At 43.2% G+C, this 21524-nt stretch overlaps 2 protein-coding genes across 2 annotated transcripts; both read left to right on the forward strand.

Moving 5' to 3' along the window:
- Positions 1 to 1015: 1015 nt before the first annotated feature.
- Positions 1016 to 4710, forward strand: LOC309562147 (uncharacterized protein; the record flags this gene model as incomplete). Its single annotated transcript, XM_082266272.1, has 2 exons — positions 1016 to 1667; positions 2924 to 4710. The coding sequence occupies 2 exons, from the start codon at positions 1016 to 1018 to the stop codon at positions 4690 to 4692; spliced, it is 2421 nt and encodes an 806-aa protein (XP_082122398.1). The 3' UTR covers positions 4693 to 4710.
- Positions 4711 to 5059: 349 nt separating this feature from the next.
- On the forward strand, positions 5060 to 6625 carry LOC309562148 (syncytin-1-like; the record flags this gene model as incomplete). Its single annotated transcript, XM_082266273.1, is given in 2 exon segments — positions 5060 to 5150; positions 5153 to 6625. Coding segments are annotated over 2 exon segments (1341 nt in total). The 3' UTR covers positions 6403 to 6625.
- Positions 6626 to 21524: the final 14899 nt, after the last annotated feature.

Here is a 21524-nt window from a genome sequence, read left to right on the forward strand (position 1 = left end):
TCTATCGGCATTGTTCCGATCTAAATCAACCTGGTGGCCCGTACGGGGAGCTTGGGTCTTTCGACCAAGAGAGAAAGCCGATGAAGAGGAGGCTGGGAGGAATCAATTCGCAGAGAGGGGGAGACTGATCACCTCTGATACGGTAAGACATATTTAATATCTTATCCGTATGCTCTCTCTGTGATTGGTTTATCTCTGTATCCGTATCGGCTGCTTGCGGTCATCAAAAGCAGGTAACATAGCTTGCCCAAGCTCCATTTGTAAAGAACCTGCACAAGTTATATCTGCCGCCTGTTTTCTGTTTTGTGTGTGTTATTTGTGCTGGCACGTGATAAGGTGGCGAAATAAGCAGACAGGAATAGTCACAGATGGAGTAGGTGGCTGGCGTCAGTAGGACTCTCCAGTGGAGAGGGGGAGCCACCAAGACTCTCCTCTCCTCGATTGGCAACGTTAGTGCACGACGGTTGAATTGTTGAATTGTTGAATTTGTATGTAGTAGTGTAGTGCACGGGTGCCCGAGGAAGGGGAGGGGGGGAAAAAAAAAAAGGACACGCTTTGCGTGGGTAAACCTGTGACAGACACTCTGAGTTTCGCCATCCTTCGAATGAGTCAGCGTCCTGAATTTGTATGTGATTATACCAGGATGTAGAGAAGAGATTTTTGGTCTGAAACCTGTATCAGCAGATATTACAGCGTAGTAGTGTTCAGACTGAACGTACATTATTCAGTGAGAAGTTTGGGCGTGCAGTTGGGGCACGCACATGACATTTGAAGCAGTACACAAAATTTCATTTATTGTGTTTATTAAAAGTAAGAAGAGTTTTGTTACAGTTACGATCGTACATTAGACAGTTTTGCAGGCAGGAGAGCAGAGGAGCCCCCACTTTTGGGTTTTTGTCTGCTCGATTGGCGTACTTCCTCTTTTTGTTCTGTGTAAAGTGATACGCATATTTAAATAGCGGAGAGCTGTCAGGCGGAGATAAGGTTGATATATATATGTATCAATAAGGAAAGGATGGGACAGAAATTGGAGAGACCGAGAGATGGAATGTTAGCTTGTGATTTGGTGAAAGACAGGGAGGGGCAAATTGCCATTAAAAGGATAGAGAAATTGGCAAAGATTTGCGATGCTCCTGTACATGTGGGAGGACGATTGCATCTAGAGGAGTGGCATATTTTGTTAAAACGAAAGAAAGGTCTCTTGTCAGACCACGGGCTGCTACATGCAGCAGAAGCCTGGTACAGAGTGACAAATCAACGTGGGGAAATTGTTTACGTGTACCATAAGCCAGAAAATAAGTCAGGGGGAAGTGAGCCACCACCCAATTATGGCGGCCAGACCTCAGGCAGAGAGCACTGTTCCCCAGAGACTTCCCTACCACTTGACGTCCCTCCCACGAGACGCACTCTTAGGTCCCCTCCCACTGTAAAACCCCCGTTACCGCCCCTGTCACCACCCCACCAAGTCCAAACACCGGGGGTCACTACACTCCCGATGTACAGCCCACCACCTACGACAGATGGGTCGGGGATGCTCACAAGTGATTCGCGTGACACTGTGCAATATGCACTTCCATCATCATCTAACCTTCCACCCCCGCAACCACACAGCATCCAGGTAGTCCCTGTTGTGTCTCCTACTGACCCGGGGCCATACCCCAAACCAGGTAATCACCAAGTTCCATATGTACCTAGGGGAATACCTGCAGCTCAGGGAGCACCCCTAATGTATGTGACATTTACTCCTGGGCAGGCATCATCTCTTGTGACTAGTTTGCCAGACCCTGAGAAACAGCCCATGCCGTTTTATAGGAGAGTTGCACAGATCCAGAAAGCATATTCTTGTGCTTAGTGGGATTTAATAAGCCTCTGTGAGATTAAGGCAGGAGATGCCTATTGGCCGGTGATGGAAAAACATTTCAATGCTACTAGAATTGACGCTGACCACACTTTTGACTCAGGGCGTGAATTTTTTTAATTCAGTTAGACCAATGGGCACGAGAACGCCAAGCAGACCAAGTAACCAACATACAGGACATTACACAAGAGAAGACTGAATCAGTTGAGAGATTCCATACTAGAATCTCACAGGTATTAACAGATTTGGGATTTGACAAGCAGAATAAGGCACATACCTAGATGCTGTCCTCTGCATTTGTTTCAGGCCTTAGGGAACCTATTAGAAAAGGTCTGCTTTTGTCTCGCCCAGAGTATAGAGTGCTGTCCCTCGATACTTTACTGTTAGTAGCAAAAGGCATAGAATTCTCACAGGGAAACAAAAAGATGACCCCTCTCATGGTGACCTCTGACACACCACACCTGCCACAAAGTCCATAAGTCTGTTATAGTTGCGGTAGGCCCGGACACTTCTGAAATGAGTGTCGAAGACCCACAAGGAGGCACGCGACACCAAGGACAAGACAACCAGGGGAACCCATTCAACTCTGTGCCCAACACTTGACCTCTGTACAATGCCCTGAAGACCAACCCTTTCGTGCTATCTTCAGAGGCCCTCACCAACTTTGAACTTCTGAAGGAAATTCTATCTACGGTCCCCGCCCTCAGCCTCCCAGACTGAGAAGCCTTTCAAGCTGTTTGTCTCAGAGAGAGAGAGGGACATGCCACAGGAGTGTTGGCTCAGACCCATGGCAACGAAGTCAGGCCCATCGGCTATTATTCCTGCCAACTGGATCCAGTGGCTAGGGGGGGACCCTCTTGCCTCAGAGCCATCTTCGCAGCCCAGGCTCCCCTGGATAAGACTGCTGACCTCGTGTTGGGACATCATCTCATCCTTCTGGCCCCTCATGATATAGCAGCCATACTGAATCAAGTACAACCAAAACACCTGTCGACAGCAAGACATCTCAGACTTCAATGTGCCCTACTCCTCCCGGATAACGTCACCCTTCTCAGGTGTAACAAGCTCAACCCATCCACTCTGCTTCCACTGCACATCTACCGACTGTAAGTGAAGTGCCTCTGGATAATCCTGACCTAGCTATCTATGTAGATGGATCAAGATATGCAGACCAAGCAGGAAGATATCACACTGGATATGCTGTCACCACTGAGGATACAATCCTCCATGCCTCGGCCCTACCTCCTTCAAAGTCTGCACAAGAAGCAGAGCTCCGAGCCCTTATTACGGCATGCCAATTAACAGAAGGAAAGAGAGTCAACATCTACACGGACTCAAGATATGCCCTTGGCGTTGCCTGTGATTATAGGATCCTTTGGAGGACCAGAGGGTTTCTAACAGCTAAAGGTACACCTGTGAAGCATGGTGAAGCAATCAAAGACTTGATGGATGCTCTACTTCTTCCTGCCCAAGTGGCTATACTAAAGGTAAAGGCACATGGTAGACTGAATTCTCCGGAAGCACGAGGCAACCACCTGGCGGACACCGCCGCAAAGCAGGCCGCATACGAAGTGCGAGAAGTTAACAACAGAGTGGACATGCCTGCTTCGGATGGAACAGCATCAGCACCACAGAACATACAAGATATTGAAGCTGTACAAACCACCATGGTCCTGCAAAGCCCATCTGTAGACTGGACATTTCTCAGAGAACAACAGAAAGCAGCAAGTAAAGAAGAAAAGGAGATGTGGATAAAGAAAGGAGCCACATTGAAGAATGGACTCATGGAAGTGGACAAGAGACCATGTTTGCCACGATCTATGTTTCCAGCAGTAGTACAGTGGGCTCATGGTGCCTCTCACCTATCAAAAACTTTGATGAACGCCCTGATCAACAAATACTATTTGGCCCCAGGGATCACCCCACTCACCAACAATTTTTGCAAATCATGTACTATTTGTGATAAGTGCAACCCTGGAAGACCGGAGAAAGTGCCCAGAAAACACCTAGCAAAAGCCCAGTATCCTTTCCAGAGAATACAGATTGACCACATCCAGATGCCAAAGAGTGGCCGATATGAGTACGCTTTGGTGATCATAGATATGTACTCTTCCTGGCCAGAAGCTTTCCCTGTTACCAACATGACAGCAAAGACCACAGCTAAAAAGCTTCTAACAGAAATAGTGTGCAGGTATGGCGTCCCAGAGGTTATAGAGAGTGATCAAGGGCCGGCTTTCACGGCCTCAGTAACCAAAGAAATATGGACAGCCTTGGGGGTCACACTAGCTTTTCACACCCCATACCATCCACAAAGTAGTGGAAAGGTAGAGAGACTGAATGGTACAATAAAGTCTAGGATGTTAAAGATGTCCCAGGAGACAGGAATGAGTTGGCCAGACAGTTTACCTATTGCTTTGTTTAGTGTCAGATACACTCCCAGAGGGAGCCATGGTTTATCACCCTATGAGATACTGTTTGGGTCAGCCCCTAGACTAGGATGTTATTATCCGCAACAGTTACAACTCCAATCTGATGTATTGGCTGATTATGTGATTGCCTTGTCTCGTGAATTAACCCGTATCCATGCGAGAGTGTTTTCTTCCATTCCAGATCCTGAACTAGATACAGGAACACACAAGTTGGTTCCCGGAGACTGGGTCTATATAAAGAAATTTGTACGAAAACACTCCCTTGAGCCCAGATTCGATGGTCCCTTCCAAGTCCTCCTAGTAACTGCCACATCAGTGAAGGTGGCTGGAAAGAACACCTGGATACACGCCTCCCATTGTAAGAAAGCCCCTGCGCCTAAGGGGGCGGACGAGGACGAAGCATGATTATATATATCCTTTTCTTGTTGGGAACAACTAAGGCGCAACAAGCAGCCATTACTGAAAATAATGGAAAGATCACTTTCTGGTATAATTCTTCTGACACCCATGTTGCCACGTTTGATTTTCATGCATGTAAGATTCTCCCATGCCCCAAACTCGATAGCAGATCAGATTGGTATAAGACAGGACATGGGGAAGGGTATATTTGTGTTACCAAGGGGTCATGGGGAAAGAATTGTGCCTATTGGGGAGCAGCAGCTTGGAACACAGGGACACCTTGGGGATACCAACCCCAACCAGCTTATGATAGTAAGGATAGCCAAGGAGAGCCCTTGTTGACCGTCTCACCTTACATAAACCAGGGCCTAGCATGACACATGTTCTAAATATACGCAATCTTAGTCCTTCTGATAGGGGTGAGATGGCAGATCCTACCTTTGAGGATACAATGGCAGCTGAAACCGTTTCACAGAAGCCAATCTCTGGCTAGAGTGGATGAGGTACAGTGCGAGTAAACACAATAGAACCAATTGTTATGTCTGTGGCAGTGCTAGACCACACTTAGGTACAGTCCCATTGAACATACCTGAAGAAACAGAGGAGTGTTTCCTAAGCCTCTTTACTAACACTTCCACTGATTATTCAACGTGTGAGAAATGGAAGGCAGAATACCCTAACAATACCAGGGACCCAAAGCCTAAAGAAGTTATCACAATATATCCTGGGAATTACACCTGTTATGTCCGCTACACAGGGAGGGGTAGAAAATTGGGGACCTTCCCAAGAGGTTACTGTGCCTCTTACAGTCATGTTTCAACTAACTTGGTACAAAACCAGACCCAATCCCTAGGGGATGTGTACTGGGTGTGTGGAGATATGCGTATAAGAACCAGGCTAGAGGGAGAGTGGAGAGGGGAGTGTGCCCTTGCAAAGGCTATCATGCCTTTGCACATCCTGACAGAAAGTGCTCATGACGCACATATCGGTCTGACCCCAGGAAAAAGGAGAAAACGGGAAGCTCTCCTTGGAAGTTTTGATCCTCATGTATATATAGATGCCATTGGAGTTCCAAGGGGGGTCCCCGACGAATACAAGGCTCGAGACCAGGTCAAGGCCGGTCTTGAATCCCTAATCCCCATAATAACTGTCAACAAGAATGTAGATTGGATAAACTATATATATTATAACCAACAAAGGTTCGTCAACTACACCAAAGATGCATTCCAAGGTATAGCTGAACAATTAGAAACCACATCCCAAATGACCTTCCAGAACCGGATGGCTCTGGATATGATGTTAGCAGAAAAAGGAGGAGTCTGTACCATGATAGATAAGACCAGCACCTGTTGTACCTATATCCCGAACAACACTGGACCGAATGGTAAGATCACATTAGCTCTTAAGAAGTTAGAGAACCTATCAGTTGAACTGAAGAAAAATTCAGGTGTCACAGACCCATGGGATCAATATTTTAACTGGATGAGTGAGTGGCAGAAAGTCTTGGCACAGATAGGAGTGACTGTGTTGATCATTTTAATCCTCCTTGCTTTAGTGGTTTGCTGTGTACTCCCCTGCTTGAGGAAGTTCATGGAGAAAGCAATAGACCAAACTACACCCACATTCGTGAGCCAAGACATAGAACTTGAGGAAGAAGACTATGGAAAACCATATACACCTTTGCAGACATTCCCTACCTCTGTCAGCGACCTGTAGGGCCATAGGGAGAGCATCTGACTTCCCATGCGCAAAGACCGTGGCAAGGGGGGTGATTGATTAGCAATGACTCGTCTAAAGTGCGGCACAAAAGAGTTCCAAGGCGCATGAGGACAGATGAGCTAGGATCGATAGGGACAGGATGAAATAGACATTTTAAGGGGGGAATCTGTAATGGATGTAATTGATGGTTTAGTAAAATGCCTATTTCTACAGTATTATAAACAAGCTTATAAACCATTTATACCCATTTATGGTATTTCATGGATTTTATGCTATAGTGCTAATATGCTAATATGCTAATATGCTAATATGTATTTTATGCTGTTTACTTATATGAAATACTTTCCTTGCTCAAACATAATTGCCAGATCACTTTTCTCCTGAAAAAGCAAAGCAATAAGAAAACAAGAAGAACGGATGATTTCCAAGATGGCGCCTCCAGTGAGGGACACACCTAGGACAGAAGATGGTCATATCCTGGAAGAAAGTTATATGTGCATAGATACATCCAATCAAATAAGATTATAATTTGACTGTCTAATTTAATGCCATGCCTACAGTTCATTTCCTGGAGATGTTCTGTATGGGCTTTATAAGCTTAAAAGGCGGAAGCAATAAAGCAGAACTGTTTTACCCTGACTGCGTCAGTGTCAGCATTTCTCTGTGTGCACACATGCATTACTCTTAAAAATTAGGCCAGGGGCGGATATAACTCTATCGGCATTGTTCCGATCTAAATCACTTGCAGTCCTTTTTATCTGTGCAAGGAGCTGAGTCTCCACCTCCTGATTAACACTGGGAGGTTTATAACAAACTCCAATGATAACCTTTGCATTACGCACACCCATGTACATTTCCACCCATACTGCCTCAGACACATCACACTCTCTATCAACTATGTCCTCTTTCACACTCGCTTTGAGATCACTTCTCACATAGAGACAGACACCACCACCCCTCCATTTTACCCTGTCTTTCCGAAAGAGAACATAGCCAAAGATATTAATAGCCCAGTGATGGGAATAATCAAGATTCAGCAATACCAATTCAATTCTAGTTCTCCTCGTGCACCAGAGCTTCCAACTCACCTATTTTGCTTTGGCAGACTTCTGGCATTGGTGAACAAACATTTATTTTTCATATTTTTTATTTTAGCACAAATCGTACTATTTCCAATAGTTGTTTGTATCATTAGAACCTTCTTATCCTTCGCCGTAGCCCCATCTTTCCCCATTCCACCCACCAATAGGGGCTGACCCCTGTCTTACCTGCCTACCCCATTATAATCTTATTTGCCTTCCCCCCTCAATTCTAGTTTAAATACTCCTCCAGCCTTCCCATAAACCTCTCCCCAGCACAGCAGACCCCCTTCCATTTAGGTGCAAACCATCTTTAGCATATAGGTTGTACCCCAATGAAAAGTCAGCCCAGTGCTCTAAAAACCCAAATCCCTCCTTCTTACACCAGGTCTTTAGCCATGCATTAAACTAAACATGCAAAAAAAAAACAAAAAAACAAATTTTTACAATCCTATATACACAATCCCATACCCACAGTTGATCCAGAGGAAGGCAAAAAAACCCAGCCTCCAGGTGAATGGTGAATGTCAGTGAATAGGGAAGTCCATTTTGCAAGAGAGTAGGGCCTTCCTCTAATCCTCTATCCTCTAATTTTTTACTTTTAGTTTTAGTACTTTCCTGGAGAGAGTTTTGCCTAGGTGGTTGCTAGGCAAATCTTCCTGTCATGACAAATTATTTACCCATAGGAATTAATAAGGGTATGGGGCCTGTAGTGTTAATCAAAGTCTGTGGTAAGAGGAGACAGGGAAAATAGCCTTGCTGAGAGAGTACACTTGGGCCCTTATGGGAGTTCCAGGGCACACACAGAACTGACAATGTAGACTGTACATGGAGAGACCTTTCTTTTTGGGAAACTCCATCTGTTCCTTCACTATAATGGGTCATGCCAGAGAGCTGGAGCCCTCTGTTGAGAGGTTAGCCAGATATGGACAGAGAGATCTGAACCATCGTATTGCAAAACTTTTAACTATGTGGTAAGGAGCTGATGTAAATTATGCTGTAATGCACCATTTTGACCATATTGAAATGGACTAGTAAGATGCTTGTTGCATGAAAGGTTCTAGCAAGGGGTGACTGAGACTAAAGCCTCGTACACACGCGTCGAAAATCGGCAGGGAATTTTCGTCTGACGACCGATCTGCCGATTTTCGGCTTGTTAGTATGATGCTTCCGACAACCAACTCCGACTTTTCGGCAGAAAAAAAATCTGGTGTGCAGGCTATAACATTTTTGTCTGCCATCAAAACACGGCCGATTTTCGTGCAGTCAGTACAGATTTCGACAGGGAAAAATCTAATGAGCAAGTCTGGGCATGTTCAGTGAAGAAAGAACACTAAGAAAGCAAACCAACACATGACATCACTTCTGAAGTAGAATTTTGTCGGGCGAGAAAATTCGTGTGCAGTCTAGGCACATTCCAACCAACAAAACACCACTCTGGACAAAAAACGGACGATCGGTCGGCCGATAATCGTTGCGTGTGTACTAGGCTTTAGTAATCCAGATGTTTGAATGGTGGCCTGAACATTGGGAGCAAGAAGTAAGTGTATAGATCAGCTCAGTCAGTTGTCGGGAGAAGGAGGGTCTGTCTGCTTGTTGGTGGTGACTCATATTTGAACCACGTGCCTGGAAACCCGTTTCTCCAGTGTATTTGGACTAGGTGTGGGGTGCAGCATTCAATGACCCGACCTGGGAATACAGGAACAGGGCACCTACAACTTAGTTCTGAAGAAAGATATTTAGCCTCATTGACAAAAGACAGAATCTGAGCCAGGGCATAGAACAGGGGTCTTCAAACTATGGCCCTCCAGTTGTTCAGGGACTACATTTCCCATCATGCTTAATCATGTCTGTGAATGTCAGAGTTTTACAATGCCTTATGGCATGTGTAGTTCTGCAACAGCTGGAGGGCCATAGTTTGAAGACCCCTGGTATAGGCCATGGGTTTCTAACCAACCGTGTTGTAAATAATTTCTCGTAGACCTGTATGCCGGAAAATGGCTTATCAACTGCCTCTAAGGAGGCTACAAAGAACCTGCCACTTTGCCCTAAATGGATAAAGTAGCAGAGCCTCTTTAAATATTAGTAAAGGGTAAATAAAACCTCAATGTGGAAAATCCATTTAAATATCATGTTTTCTGAGTATTAGTATGATGAATAAGCAGTCCCTGTATATCAGGTACAGTACTTTTGATTCACAAATCATTTTGTTTATATTTTTTTTCTTTAGTGCTCCAGGATTCCTCAAGACGGCCTAAGAAGAACAGACAATGTGTGATAAAATCTGACCACTAAATCTGCATCAGGCTGACAGGGCAGGTCCTGGAATTCTTGATAAATGTGCTCAAAATGTTAATCTAACAATTTATTGGCTTTGCCTAAATTCTTTGGCAGGCTTATTTAGAGATGGCTTGCAGGAGATATTCATGATTTTATTACTTTGAAAACCTGAACAGAAATAGGCTAGAAGATTCAAGTGAAATATTTACCTAAGGGGAATTGATATTCATATTGCATTCTAATTAATTCGCCCAGAACGGATGTTTATGAATATCCTGCGTTGGTTTTCTCCACTAGACTCGCAAAATTGATGAAAACCTTGAATTCCAGTAAAGAGGCAACAAAAGACTTGAGTGATTGTCAGCCAATCAACTGTTAGATACTGCTACTTAATCAGATTTTCTTCTTGCATTGCTTACAATTGCATATCTGATACCTGTTTTTTTGTAGCATTGTCCTGTAAAGCTTAGCCCCCTATTCCCATTGGAGCAATTTGTCATGCGGTTTGACAGGTCAAATCGCTTGACAAGTCGCATCTTATTGCCGTCAATGGCAGTGTTCAAATTGATGCGATGCCCACTTTGTGGTGCTGCATGGATTTGAAAAAAGTAATACATGCACTACTGTGACTTCAATAAACATCTGTGCGCGAAGCCGCACAGATGTCTTCATAGTCGCACCTGAAGAGGCACTGAGATGCGGCTTTGAAATCATGTGATTTCAAAGCTGCACTCAATGTGAATGGGGGCTTAAAGTGGATTGTAAACTCACAACTTTTAAAACAACCCACTCAGTTTAAATTAAAAATGAAAGACAAAACATTTGTGTATAGATATAAAAAAAAACTTTATAAATACATTTCCCCACTTTTTTTAAAAGTGATCACATTCCCTCTGTTCTCAGTTGAGTGGTGGGAGGAAAAACAACAGAACACTGATCTTCCCAATGAAATGCTGTGCAGAGGAGGCATGTCAGGGCAAGTCTGTTCATTGGAGGGATTGCACACTGAGTTCCCAGCATAGCTAGAAAACTGACCATGGTGTGTTCTCCTGTTTAGCGTGGTCAGTTTTTAATAGGAAAACAGAGGGACTGGCAGTGATTTCACACCAAGGAAGCAATAAGAAGAGAACAGGATACATTTTCATAAAAACACATGGTATAGCAGGCACTAATCAGAAATATGAAATGTTGGGTAGACATATTCTTTAACCACTTGCCAACCGCCCACGGTATATTTACTGCGGCAGTTTGCCCCGTACAGGCAAAGTGACGTAGTACTACATTGCTCGCCTGAGAGCCTCTAGAGGGCGAGCGCGCGCTGCCGGAGGCGCGCTCCCGCCCCCGCCGGAGGCGCGCTCCCGCCCCCGCTGGAGGGGCGCTCCCGCCCCCGCTTGTTCCCTGTCCGCATGACCCGGCGGACATCAGGTCACTCGCGATCTCCCGGTGCAGAGGGAGAAAGGCAGGCGGCTGATGTAAACAAAGCTGCCTGTCATTCTCCCTGATCTAACTGCAGAGATCATACGATCATGCTATGTAGGATCGTATGTCTCTGTGGTTACATCACTAGCCACACCCCTTTACAGTTAGAAGCATGCCCCTAGGGACACACTTAACCCCTTGATTACTAATAAAGTTAACCCCTTCCATGCCAGTGTCATTTTTACAGTAACAGTGCATATTTATAGCACTGATTACTGTAGTAATGTCACTGGTATCCCCAAAAGTGTCAAAAATGTCAGTCAAGGGTCCGATCTGTCCGCCGCAATGTCGCAGTCCCACAAAAGAAATCACAGATCGCCGCCATTACTCGTTAAAAAAAAACAATAAAAATTACAAAAATAAAGTTAGTAAATGCAATAACTTTTGCGCAAACCAATCAAAATACGCTTATTGTGATTTTTTTTTTACCAAACATATGTAGCAGAAAACAAATTGGCCTAAAATGTTAAAAAAATTTAGATTTTTACTTTTTTTTGGGGAATTTCATATAAAAAATGTGAAAAATATTGTTATTTTTTCAAAATTGTCGCTGTCTTTTTGTTTATAGCGCAAAAAGTAAAAATCGCACAGGTGATCAAATACCACCAAAAGAAAGCTCTGTTTGTGGGAAAAAAAGGATGTCAATTTCATTTGGGTACAGCGTCGAACGACCGCGCAATTGTCCGTTAAAATCATGCAGTGCCGAATCGCAAAATAGGGCCTGGTTTTTGGGCAGCCAAATCCTCCGGGGCTTAAGTGGTTAAACCCAAAAGCAAGCATTTATTAGATTGCAGCTTACATATACTTAGATGTAATGGCTGAATTAGTTGTCCTTTTTTTAGGCTTTCGTTCTTTTATTTTCACCTGGTGATCCTGCCAGTAGGTCTGTTGTTATGCAAAATAACAACCTCTTCTGCAGATCTAGCAGTTTATTTGTATATGTAAAACTTTTATCCCTAAAGGAAAAAAACTTTTCCTGTAATAGTTAAAAAAATGTGAGCTGGAGTTTGGCTTAAATGTGTTAGTGTATCTAAATCTGCTAGTACATCGAACACTTTCCTCCCCCAAACTGACAATGCTGCTGTTCAAAGGAGACCCTGTGCCCTTTCTTTCAGAGTGAAGGTGCTCTAATACAGGTGGTGTGTTACTGGCAAGACCACCAGGTGAAAACAGAGGGAAAAAAGCCTAAAAAAAATCAAAAATTATGCAGCCACCATATCTAAGAATTGGTAAGTTGCAATATATTACGTTTTTGGTTTTGGGTTTTTCCTACAGGCAAAACCATGTATCGCTACGTTGGTCGCCTCGGTGGCAGCTAGGGGGCGAGCATGCGCCGCCGCCGGCTTGCTCCCACCCCCGATCGTGAGCGGGGAAGCCGATGCGTGTGTCAGCCGGCTCCGATTGCTGCCTGACACCCGCGATCGCTCCCTGCAGAGAGAGAAGGACGGTTGTCTGTTGTAAACACAGCTGACCGTTCTTCTCCCTGATATGATCACAGAGCTCATGTGATCCTTCTATATAGGATCACATGCCTCTATGGTCATCTCAGAAGCCACACCCCCCCACTGTTAGAATCACACCCCTAGGGTCACATTTAACCCCTTGATCACCTATACTGTTAACCCCTTCCCTGCTAGTGTCATTATTACAGTAACAGTGCATATTTTTAGCACTGATTACTGTAGTAATGGCAATGGTACCCCCAAAAGTGTCAAAAATGTCAGCCAGGGGTCCGATCTGTCCACCGCAATGTCGCAGTCCTGCAAAAAATTGCAGATCGCCGCCATTACTAGTAAAAAAAAACACAATAAAAATGACATAAATCTTTCCCGTAGTTAGTAGACGTGATAATTTTTGCGCAAACCAATCAAAATATGCTTATTGCGATTTTTTTTACCAAAAATATGTAGCAGAAAACAAATTGGCCTAAAATGTTAAAAAATTTTGATTTTTAAATTTTTTTTTGAGAATGTCATATAGCAGAATGTGAAAAATATTGTTTTTTTTTTCAAAATTGTTGCTCTTTTTCTTTTATAGCGCAGAAAAAATGATAATCGCACAGGTGATCAAATACCACCAAAAGAAAGCTCTATTTGTGGGAAAAAAAGGACGTCAATTTTATTTGGGTACAGCGTGGCACGACCGCGCAATTGTCCGTTAAAATAACGCAGTGCCGAATCGCAAAATAGGGCCTGGTCATTAAGGGGGCAAATCCTTCTGGTCTAAAAGTGGTTAATGCACACATATATACAGTATTGTTTATTTTTTGAGTAAAATCTAAAAGATGGGGTTGTTTCAAGTCAATAGAAACCCAACATGTCAAGCCCAAAAATTGCAAACGCCTGTGAAATAGCTAAAAATTATGGTGCGCAGAATTGTCCATAGGTGAGGTGACCCTTTAAAAGCCTTCATCAGTTATCAATTTAGATATCAAATTAAAAACTTTGAAATATTGCCAAAGAAATGGTGATCTCTCTCTAGTGTTCCCAGCAATACCTGACATATGTGGTGCAATATTACTTATTATTGGTATTTACATATTACTGTGCTTTTCATATACAGTATATTGTACATTCACATCAATCCCCGCACTCAAGGAGCTTACAGTTTAAAGGCCTTAACTCACATTCATAAACTAGGACCAATTAACCTACCAGCATGTCTATGGAGTGTGTGAGAGAAACCCACACAGGTTCAAGGAGAGCATGCATAGTTTGGGCAAGTGGTGTCACAGTTGGTATTTGAACCAATAACCCCAGTGCTGCCAAGCAGAAGTGCTAAACACTTTGCCATTTTCATACAGGGGATGCTTTCAAATTTTTATATTTTTTTAAAATGTAATTAGACTTCAATTTTACATCTAACTTTATTGCTATCACAAAGGGGCTAACAAGCAGGCCGTTCAATGCACTGTAGAAGTGCTCATGCGGGTCTACAACTGCCCGGCACTTTTACATGACAGCCGAGAGTCAACTGTAAAGAATCAATACCAAGCTTGCTTTAACCCTTTGAATACCAGGATGTTTATAAACATTTCTTGGTAGACAAGGGGTTAATCCCAGCCTCACATATAATGAATCTCTGCTTCTTTGTATATACATAGTATAGGCCTGACAGCTCGAGCCTGTCTAGTTCAACCAATAAAAGAGGGGGGGTGAAAACACACAATCCCATATACACAATCCTATTCCCACGGTTGATCCAGTGTAAAGCCCCGTACACACGCAACGATTATCGGCCGACTGATCGTCTTTTGTCCAGAGTTGTGTTTTGTTGGTTGGAATGTGCCTAGACTGCACACGAATTTTCTCGCCCAACAAAATTCTACTTCAATAGTGATGTCATGTGTTGGTTTTCTTTCTTTGTGTTCTTTCTTCACTGAGCATGCCCAGACTTGCTCATCAGATTTTTCCCTGTCGAAATCTGTACTGACTGCACGAAAATCGGCCCTTATGTTGACGGCCAACAAAAATTTTATAGTCTGCACACCAGATTTTTTTCGGCCGAAAAGTAGAAGTTGGTTGTCGGAAGCATCATACTAACAAGCCGAAAATCGGCAGATCGGTCGTCGGACGAAAATTCCCTGCCAATTTTCGACGCGTGTGTACGGGGCTTTTGGCAGAAAATCCCAGCAAAGCATGAACCAAATTCCTTTCTGATTCCCCAAGAGGCAATCGAATATTCCCTGGATCAACTTTACCTATAGGAGTTAGTATCCGGTTATATTCTGTACATTTTGAAATAATCCAGGCCTTTTTTAAAGCAATCTAATGAGCCAGCTTTTGTGGGAGTCTATTCCACTTTTTCACAGCTCTTACTGTGAAGAAACCTTTCTGTATTTGGAGATTACATTTCTATTCCTCTAGACGTAAAGAGTGCCCCATTGTCCTCTGTGATGACCTTAAAGTAAATAACTCAACACCAAGTTCACTATATGGACCCCTTATGTATTTATACATGTTTATCATATCCGCCCTAGCTGTGAAAAATGTGGTTGGGTTGAGAAAACCCAACAAAGAAACCAATAATAAGATCAAATAAAGAGACTTACATTATGTCTTTGCCCCATGTTCCTGGGTGTGCTATCTAAATCTACTGTAACACCTACAATCTAGATCCCTAGTGTAGCCCATGGTGAAAGGTTTCAGGTAGAAAGATTTAGAGCACACACTTCATAAAAGACCCTTCTAAAACTATTAAAAAAATAAATTTTGAAGAGATATTGCTAGAGATGAAGTAAGAGGCACCACATCCCATAAATTGAGTAACTACAATAGAGGGGGGCAAGTGGGACTTTAACGGTGCTAAATGATGGAGAAAAATCTGAATTCTCAAAAATTGTACATTTTATTACACATAGAAAGTGAGTGTCCTCACTTTCTATGTGTAATAAAATGTACAATTTTTGAGAATTCAGATTTTTCTCCATCATTTAGCACCGTTAAAGTCCCACTTGCCCCCCTCTATTGTAGTTAAAAAAATAAATAAAATGTTAACATTTTCTATTCTTCTCCCTTCCAGCATTCAGTTTACTACTAAAGGACAGCTGCTCTTTAATTAACACCATGTACACTTGTGGTTAGTAATTGTTCCTCACTGCAGAACACATTTCACTAATCGCAATATAGATAAAGAGTACAGATAACACATAACCTGAGGCCATAACTTTTGTCATTGCATTAAATGCAGAAAATTGTACTAGTCATAGGATAATTTAATGTTTCTGTATCCCCACCACGTTCTGATCTATTTATCAAGTGTGCTTTTGAGTTGTTTAAAATGGTGTTCCATATCTGCATTTCCACCATTTTGTATGAATATTTCCTGTGTATTAATTTTTTTGTGTTAAAAAATTAAATAAATCCATAGCTGCAGGGATAGCCTGTAATACAATGTATACACTATACAGTGTAGCACTGCCCCCGCAGGAACTTCTGAGTATTGTCTTTCCCTACAGAAACTAGAATATTAAATCTAACTATAGTGGAAAATAGTACCCTAAATACACTAGATATCCCTTTCCTCACACTAATAATTGCTAAATGACACTTTGAGAGCAGAAGTAACAGAACTGTTTCCACTCTCTTCCACAGCCCTGTATTAAAATGGTAGAGATTTGGAGGGGCTATCTTATATACTGGGGGGCGTATTCACTAATGATTGGCCTCTGGACCCCCTAGTCACTATAATCACATTCCTAGCATTCTCCTGCCCCCTCAATTGGCTTTTACTGATGGTTCTGGTTCAATCACGGGCTTTTAAAGCCCAGTTCCTGTCCCATTGCATTTTGGTCGGTTCTGGTTGCCGAATTCCGAACTTTTTCAGCAAAACGTTCGGAATTCGGCCGAACCTCGAACAGTCAATGTTCGGGTCGAACCGATGGTCGACCCGAACCGTTCGATCATCCCTAGTTACCAGCACTCAATTATCTTTGGAATAAGTCCCTGGATCCCACCTTGCTTCTTATGGCTCGTCGTCACACAAATTAACAGTCTAGGGGTGTTGGGTTTTTTTTTGTTGCTTATTTGTAATTGGGATAGGAGAAGGGAATAGTGGGATACTCAAGTTGAACTATTCGCATGGATTGAGGACTTCTATCGTTAAAATTTTGCTTGAGAATTTGGAACAGCCAGGCTGCTAATCCACACTGGCACAAGTGTAGATGGGGTTAAGTCTCTTGCTCTCTTTACTCTCTGACAAGACGACTTGCTGAATGATAACTTATTTTCAGGACACTCTCACTAGCATCCCCTTTCAACTGACAACCGTCCACTGACTATCCTAGGAACAGGGGTGGCCCCCCTCAGGTCAGGCCCTTGACTCGAGTTTCTGTACTCACTGTACTGCAGAGACAGATGCTCCAGTGTCTCCCCTCTCAGGCAGCTCCTCTGGACCTCTGGGTTCAGTCCCTCACTGCTACTCTTCAGGCCCTCAGGACGACCCCCTGACGCAGCATGGCATCTCTACAGAGGAGGAGGCAGGCGCCCCCTCCCTCCGGCACTCCGCTATCCAGCCGAAAGACCTTGAGCACGTGTGCTCCTGGCTTTTATACAGTATCCGAACATGCCTCGAGGCGACTTTCCCTCTGCCAGTCATCAGGACTGTATCAAAAGCCCATGCACCCATTCGTCAGGTTTCCTTCCACTGTCCAACATGCCTCCCTATTGGACCAGTGTGAAACACTCTCTAGACAGAATGAGTTGCATTCCTGAGCACAATGAGCAGACCTCACTAACAGACTAACAGATCCTGCTCTCTGGTAGGCAGAGAACAATATATAATTACCTGCAGCTCTTTTGGTAAGCAGAAAGAGCTCAACTATACTTTATCACTGGCACCTACCTAGGAGGGTGCTACAACAGTAAAAGCTTTTATATTGTAAGGGGCACATAGGATAATTTAGCCACTACCATTAATCTAGGTTCCTGCTTAACCAATTATATACCACCATACAATTTTGAATTTCAGATCCGTGGATACTTATCTCTGCAGTGCCAATAATATGCGCCACTGGTCTAAGGTCTAAGGTCCTGACGTCATCAAGACCAATGCCCTACCAAGGACCAAAGCTCTACATTGGATATGATGACGCCAAGGGAGTTTACCACCAGAACATGGGGTAGTGCCATCTTCTGGAGGAGCAGAAGTAATATGCTGCACCAATGGTGTGACATTGCAGCTGTCCCACGTTCCCTGTTTGACCAAGAACTGAGTGATCCCATGACCACTAATCACTGTCATTGTCATTGTCAGTCGCCACTCTCCTCCTCCAGTGCTCAATGAGTACTGAGCTGCAGCGGGGATGGGAGCAGCTAGCTCAGCCGTGTGCTTAGAGGCAGAGCGGGCTGACAATTGAGTAGCTAGATGAAACCCAATAATATTGTCTGGATCCTTCCAGAGCCTGGAGCAGCTCTGCTCCTTCACCTGATAGAGGTCAACAGTCCTTTATAAGCTGATTCTAGTTCACAGGAGAGCAAAAGTCTGTGCACTCCTGTGACCATCAAGAGAAGTATGACCAAAAAAGCCTTGACCATACTTATCTTTGAAGTATGCTCTTATCTTGTAAGGAATATATTATTATTATTAACTTACTGCAGTGAAATCTTTGTTCATTTAAATTTTGTAATAAATATGCAAAGTTAGTAGAACGTTCAACTTTGAAAGATAAAGAAATGCATAATGATTTCCACACACCTGTGGCAAAGGATGATTTAATGATAGTGATAAGAAACTACGTCAAGGATGTAAAGCACAGATTTAGAGGATGCCCTGAAGCCATACTTGTGTTGTAATGTCTGAAACATCCCAACATCAGAACACTTAAGAGACACTTCAAAAAGATCTAATCATGTCTCTTGTTTTTAAGGGCTCTGAGTGATTTGGTGTGATTAAACCACCGCTCTGAACAATGCAGCTAAATTGAAATAATATCTTTATTTATCTGAAGAACTGAAGAAAACTGCCCCAATCAGCCTAGCGGGGAAATCACTTCAAAGGGCTAAAAGAATCACATATCTGCTCCAGAATACCAAGTTAAATCAGTTCTTATTATGCAATCCCTTAGAAGAAAAATACAAAATATATAAGTACAATTAAAACTAAATTTAAAGTATACCTGAAGCCAGAACTTTTCTTTTTCATTTTGGAATGAGGAGGGAGGGTTAGGTTTTTTTTTTTTTTTTGTCAAATTTTAGCAATTTCTTTGTCAAATTTTAGCAATTTCCCTTCACTTCCTGTCTTGTAGATTTAACAGGAAGTGAGAGGTGATCTTTCTAAAGTTTGAAACATCCTTTCTCTGACACTTTCCATGCAAGATTTCACCTCTATTCCTGTTCTTGTGACAAGGCTTGACATGGTATTGATCAGTGCTCACCAGGACAAAGAGAGGGAGAGGGGGGACAGAGACAGCAACATAGCCCCAAAGATGTTGCAACCTTTCCTTCCCCTATCCAAAACTGAAACAAGCTTTGGGTTTAGATACACTTTAAAGGGTAGGTTTTCCTTTACATGAATCCTGTCCACCCTTTGACATGCCCTGTGTGCCAATGTAGTGGTCTGTACGCTGTACACCACAATACACAGCCCTAGAGTGAGTACCCATTGTAATGCTTGCAATAGCAAGAGCTCATTGGTCATTGTGACCATGTGATCTTACTGACTAATGAGTAGCACTTCTTTCTACTGGGAGACCTTATCGGAAAAAGAACTATCAGATGAGCTTCTCATTGGTCAGTACGGTCATGTGGCTGCACTGACCAATGAGTGCTTGCCTTTGTCAGCATTATGATGGATACTCACTCCAGGGCTGTGTATTGCGGTGTAAGGTATATGGACACCTACATTAGTAGCATGGGGCATCACAGCCACTACAGGCAGGGGGGGTCCAGAGGGTTGGCCAGGATATTTGGAGTTAGTTCACCTTTTCATTTATCATGCAGTGGAAGAGATAGCAGTGCAGCACTGTGCAGCATAAAAAAAAGAAATTGCAGGTGACTGCAGCACGCCCAGTGAGTCTGTACCCAGTGCAGACCACACCCCCCAGCACCCCTCGTAGTAAGCCACTGAACTCTACTGCTCTTAACAAAGAAAGATGCATAGCATTGTTGGAAGCCAAGTCATGGGTTAATTACAAGGTATGCCAATTATGTGGACCATTGGGTGACTCTGCCTGGCCGTACTACTAATTCTTTCTTGGAAGATCTGTTAACCTAATATAATTTGCTATACTACTGAACATGTGTAGAGATTCATAGAATCAATCAAACAATGAATATTCATCTGTACCTCTCCGAGAGAATTAGAACAGTTTACCCACCCTATGGAAATTTGACTCAACCTTGATTTATTCAATGATGGATTGTCATGTACACATATAGTTGGTAACTATGTATGACAATATGGTTTTAAATGTATGTAATATCTTTTTTTGTAATCAAAATAAATAATATTTTACATCTCCGGCTGTGCCTCGTTAAAGTCCCGTGGGCAATTTTCTTTTGTGTATGTACCTTAAACCCTGAGACTGGTCAAACTGTTCTTGAGACCCACACCACGAGACCTCCTGATCCCAAGACTTCACTTGGATTGAGCCCATCTGCTACTTCATTCTTTTCTCCAACACATAATCCTCAGGCTCTAGATACTACCACCTCCAGCAATGATTAAGACATGCCTGTTAAGACAAAGCCTGAGGGACTTGACACGTCAGACCTTGTTAAATACATGATGCACAGAAAACTATCAGGTACTTGATACTACTATCTCCAGCAATGGGGAAGGAATCCCTGTCAGAACAAAGTCTGAAGGAACTGATACTTGAGATCCTGCAAAGTACATGTCATGCAGAGATCTTATTAATACAGGCCTTATGACTGGCCAGAAAACTACAGAAGATGTAGGTCTATAATTAGGTCTGTAGTCCAGGACCTTAGCATCCCATCTGTGCAATAATTTGATCTATTATTTATATGGCTAGGCAGCCAGTCATCAGATTGTTTAGAGGGACCTAAATCATATCTACCTATGTGGATGCAGCATTGGTCCAATGTTGCATCTGTCCCCCGTCAGCTCTAAGACTGAGAACCGAGCTATCAAAGACCGCTGATCATTCAGTTCTCAGAGCTCCATGAGCAGAGAGCTGGTGACTGTCAGTCAGCAGCTCCCTGCTCTGCCCCGCTACACACTCACTGGAGCACTGAGCTGTGGAGGGGGTGGGAGCGGCTGGCTCAGGCTCTCACCAGCTCACTGAGAGGCTGAGGCAGGTGCTGGTCCTGGATTTTGGGTGGATCCCAACTTGATTGTCGCATGTTGCCCCAGCCTGGCCTGGCTCTGTGACATCAGCTGACAGTGTGCTTCAGCCTGCTGTCTGCTGAAAATGGGTCACAGGAGTACAGAACAAGCTGCACTCCTGTGATCAATAGGAGAAGTACAGCCAAACAAGCTATGGCTGTACTTCTCCTTAAAAGTATGATTAAGACCAAAACTTTTTCATTAGTTTTGGACAAAGTGGAAAGAGGTTCTAAAATCCATGTTCCTATAAGGGAGATTCATCCATTCTATTTGTCATGTTTACCATTCTCATTGAAAGTGATAATACGTGAGAAAAAGGGACATAGAAAGTGAGAGTAAAGAAAAATCCCAAATGTTAGGTTGTCCCTAGAACAGGAATATGGTAGAAATTTTCCAATAAGGGCATTAGTTCTGGTGACAAATGGGGATTCCCCCCAGTTTGGAGGGATTTCCTAAATTCCTATTTTGGCTATGGGACAGGAAGTGAAGTTA

The sequence above is a fragment of the Pelophylax lessonae genome, assembly GCF_965119305.1.
Source record: "Pelophylax lessonae genome assembly, chromosome: 8".
NCBI classification, from domain to species: Eukaryota; Metazoa; Chordata; class Amphibia; order Anura; family Ranidae; genus Pelophylax; species Pelophylax lessonae.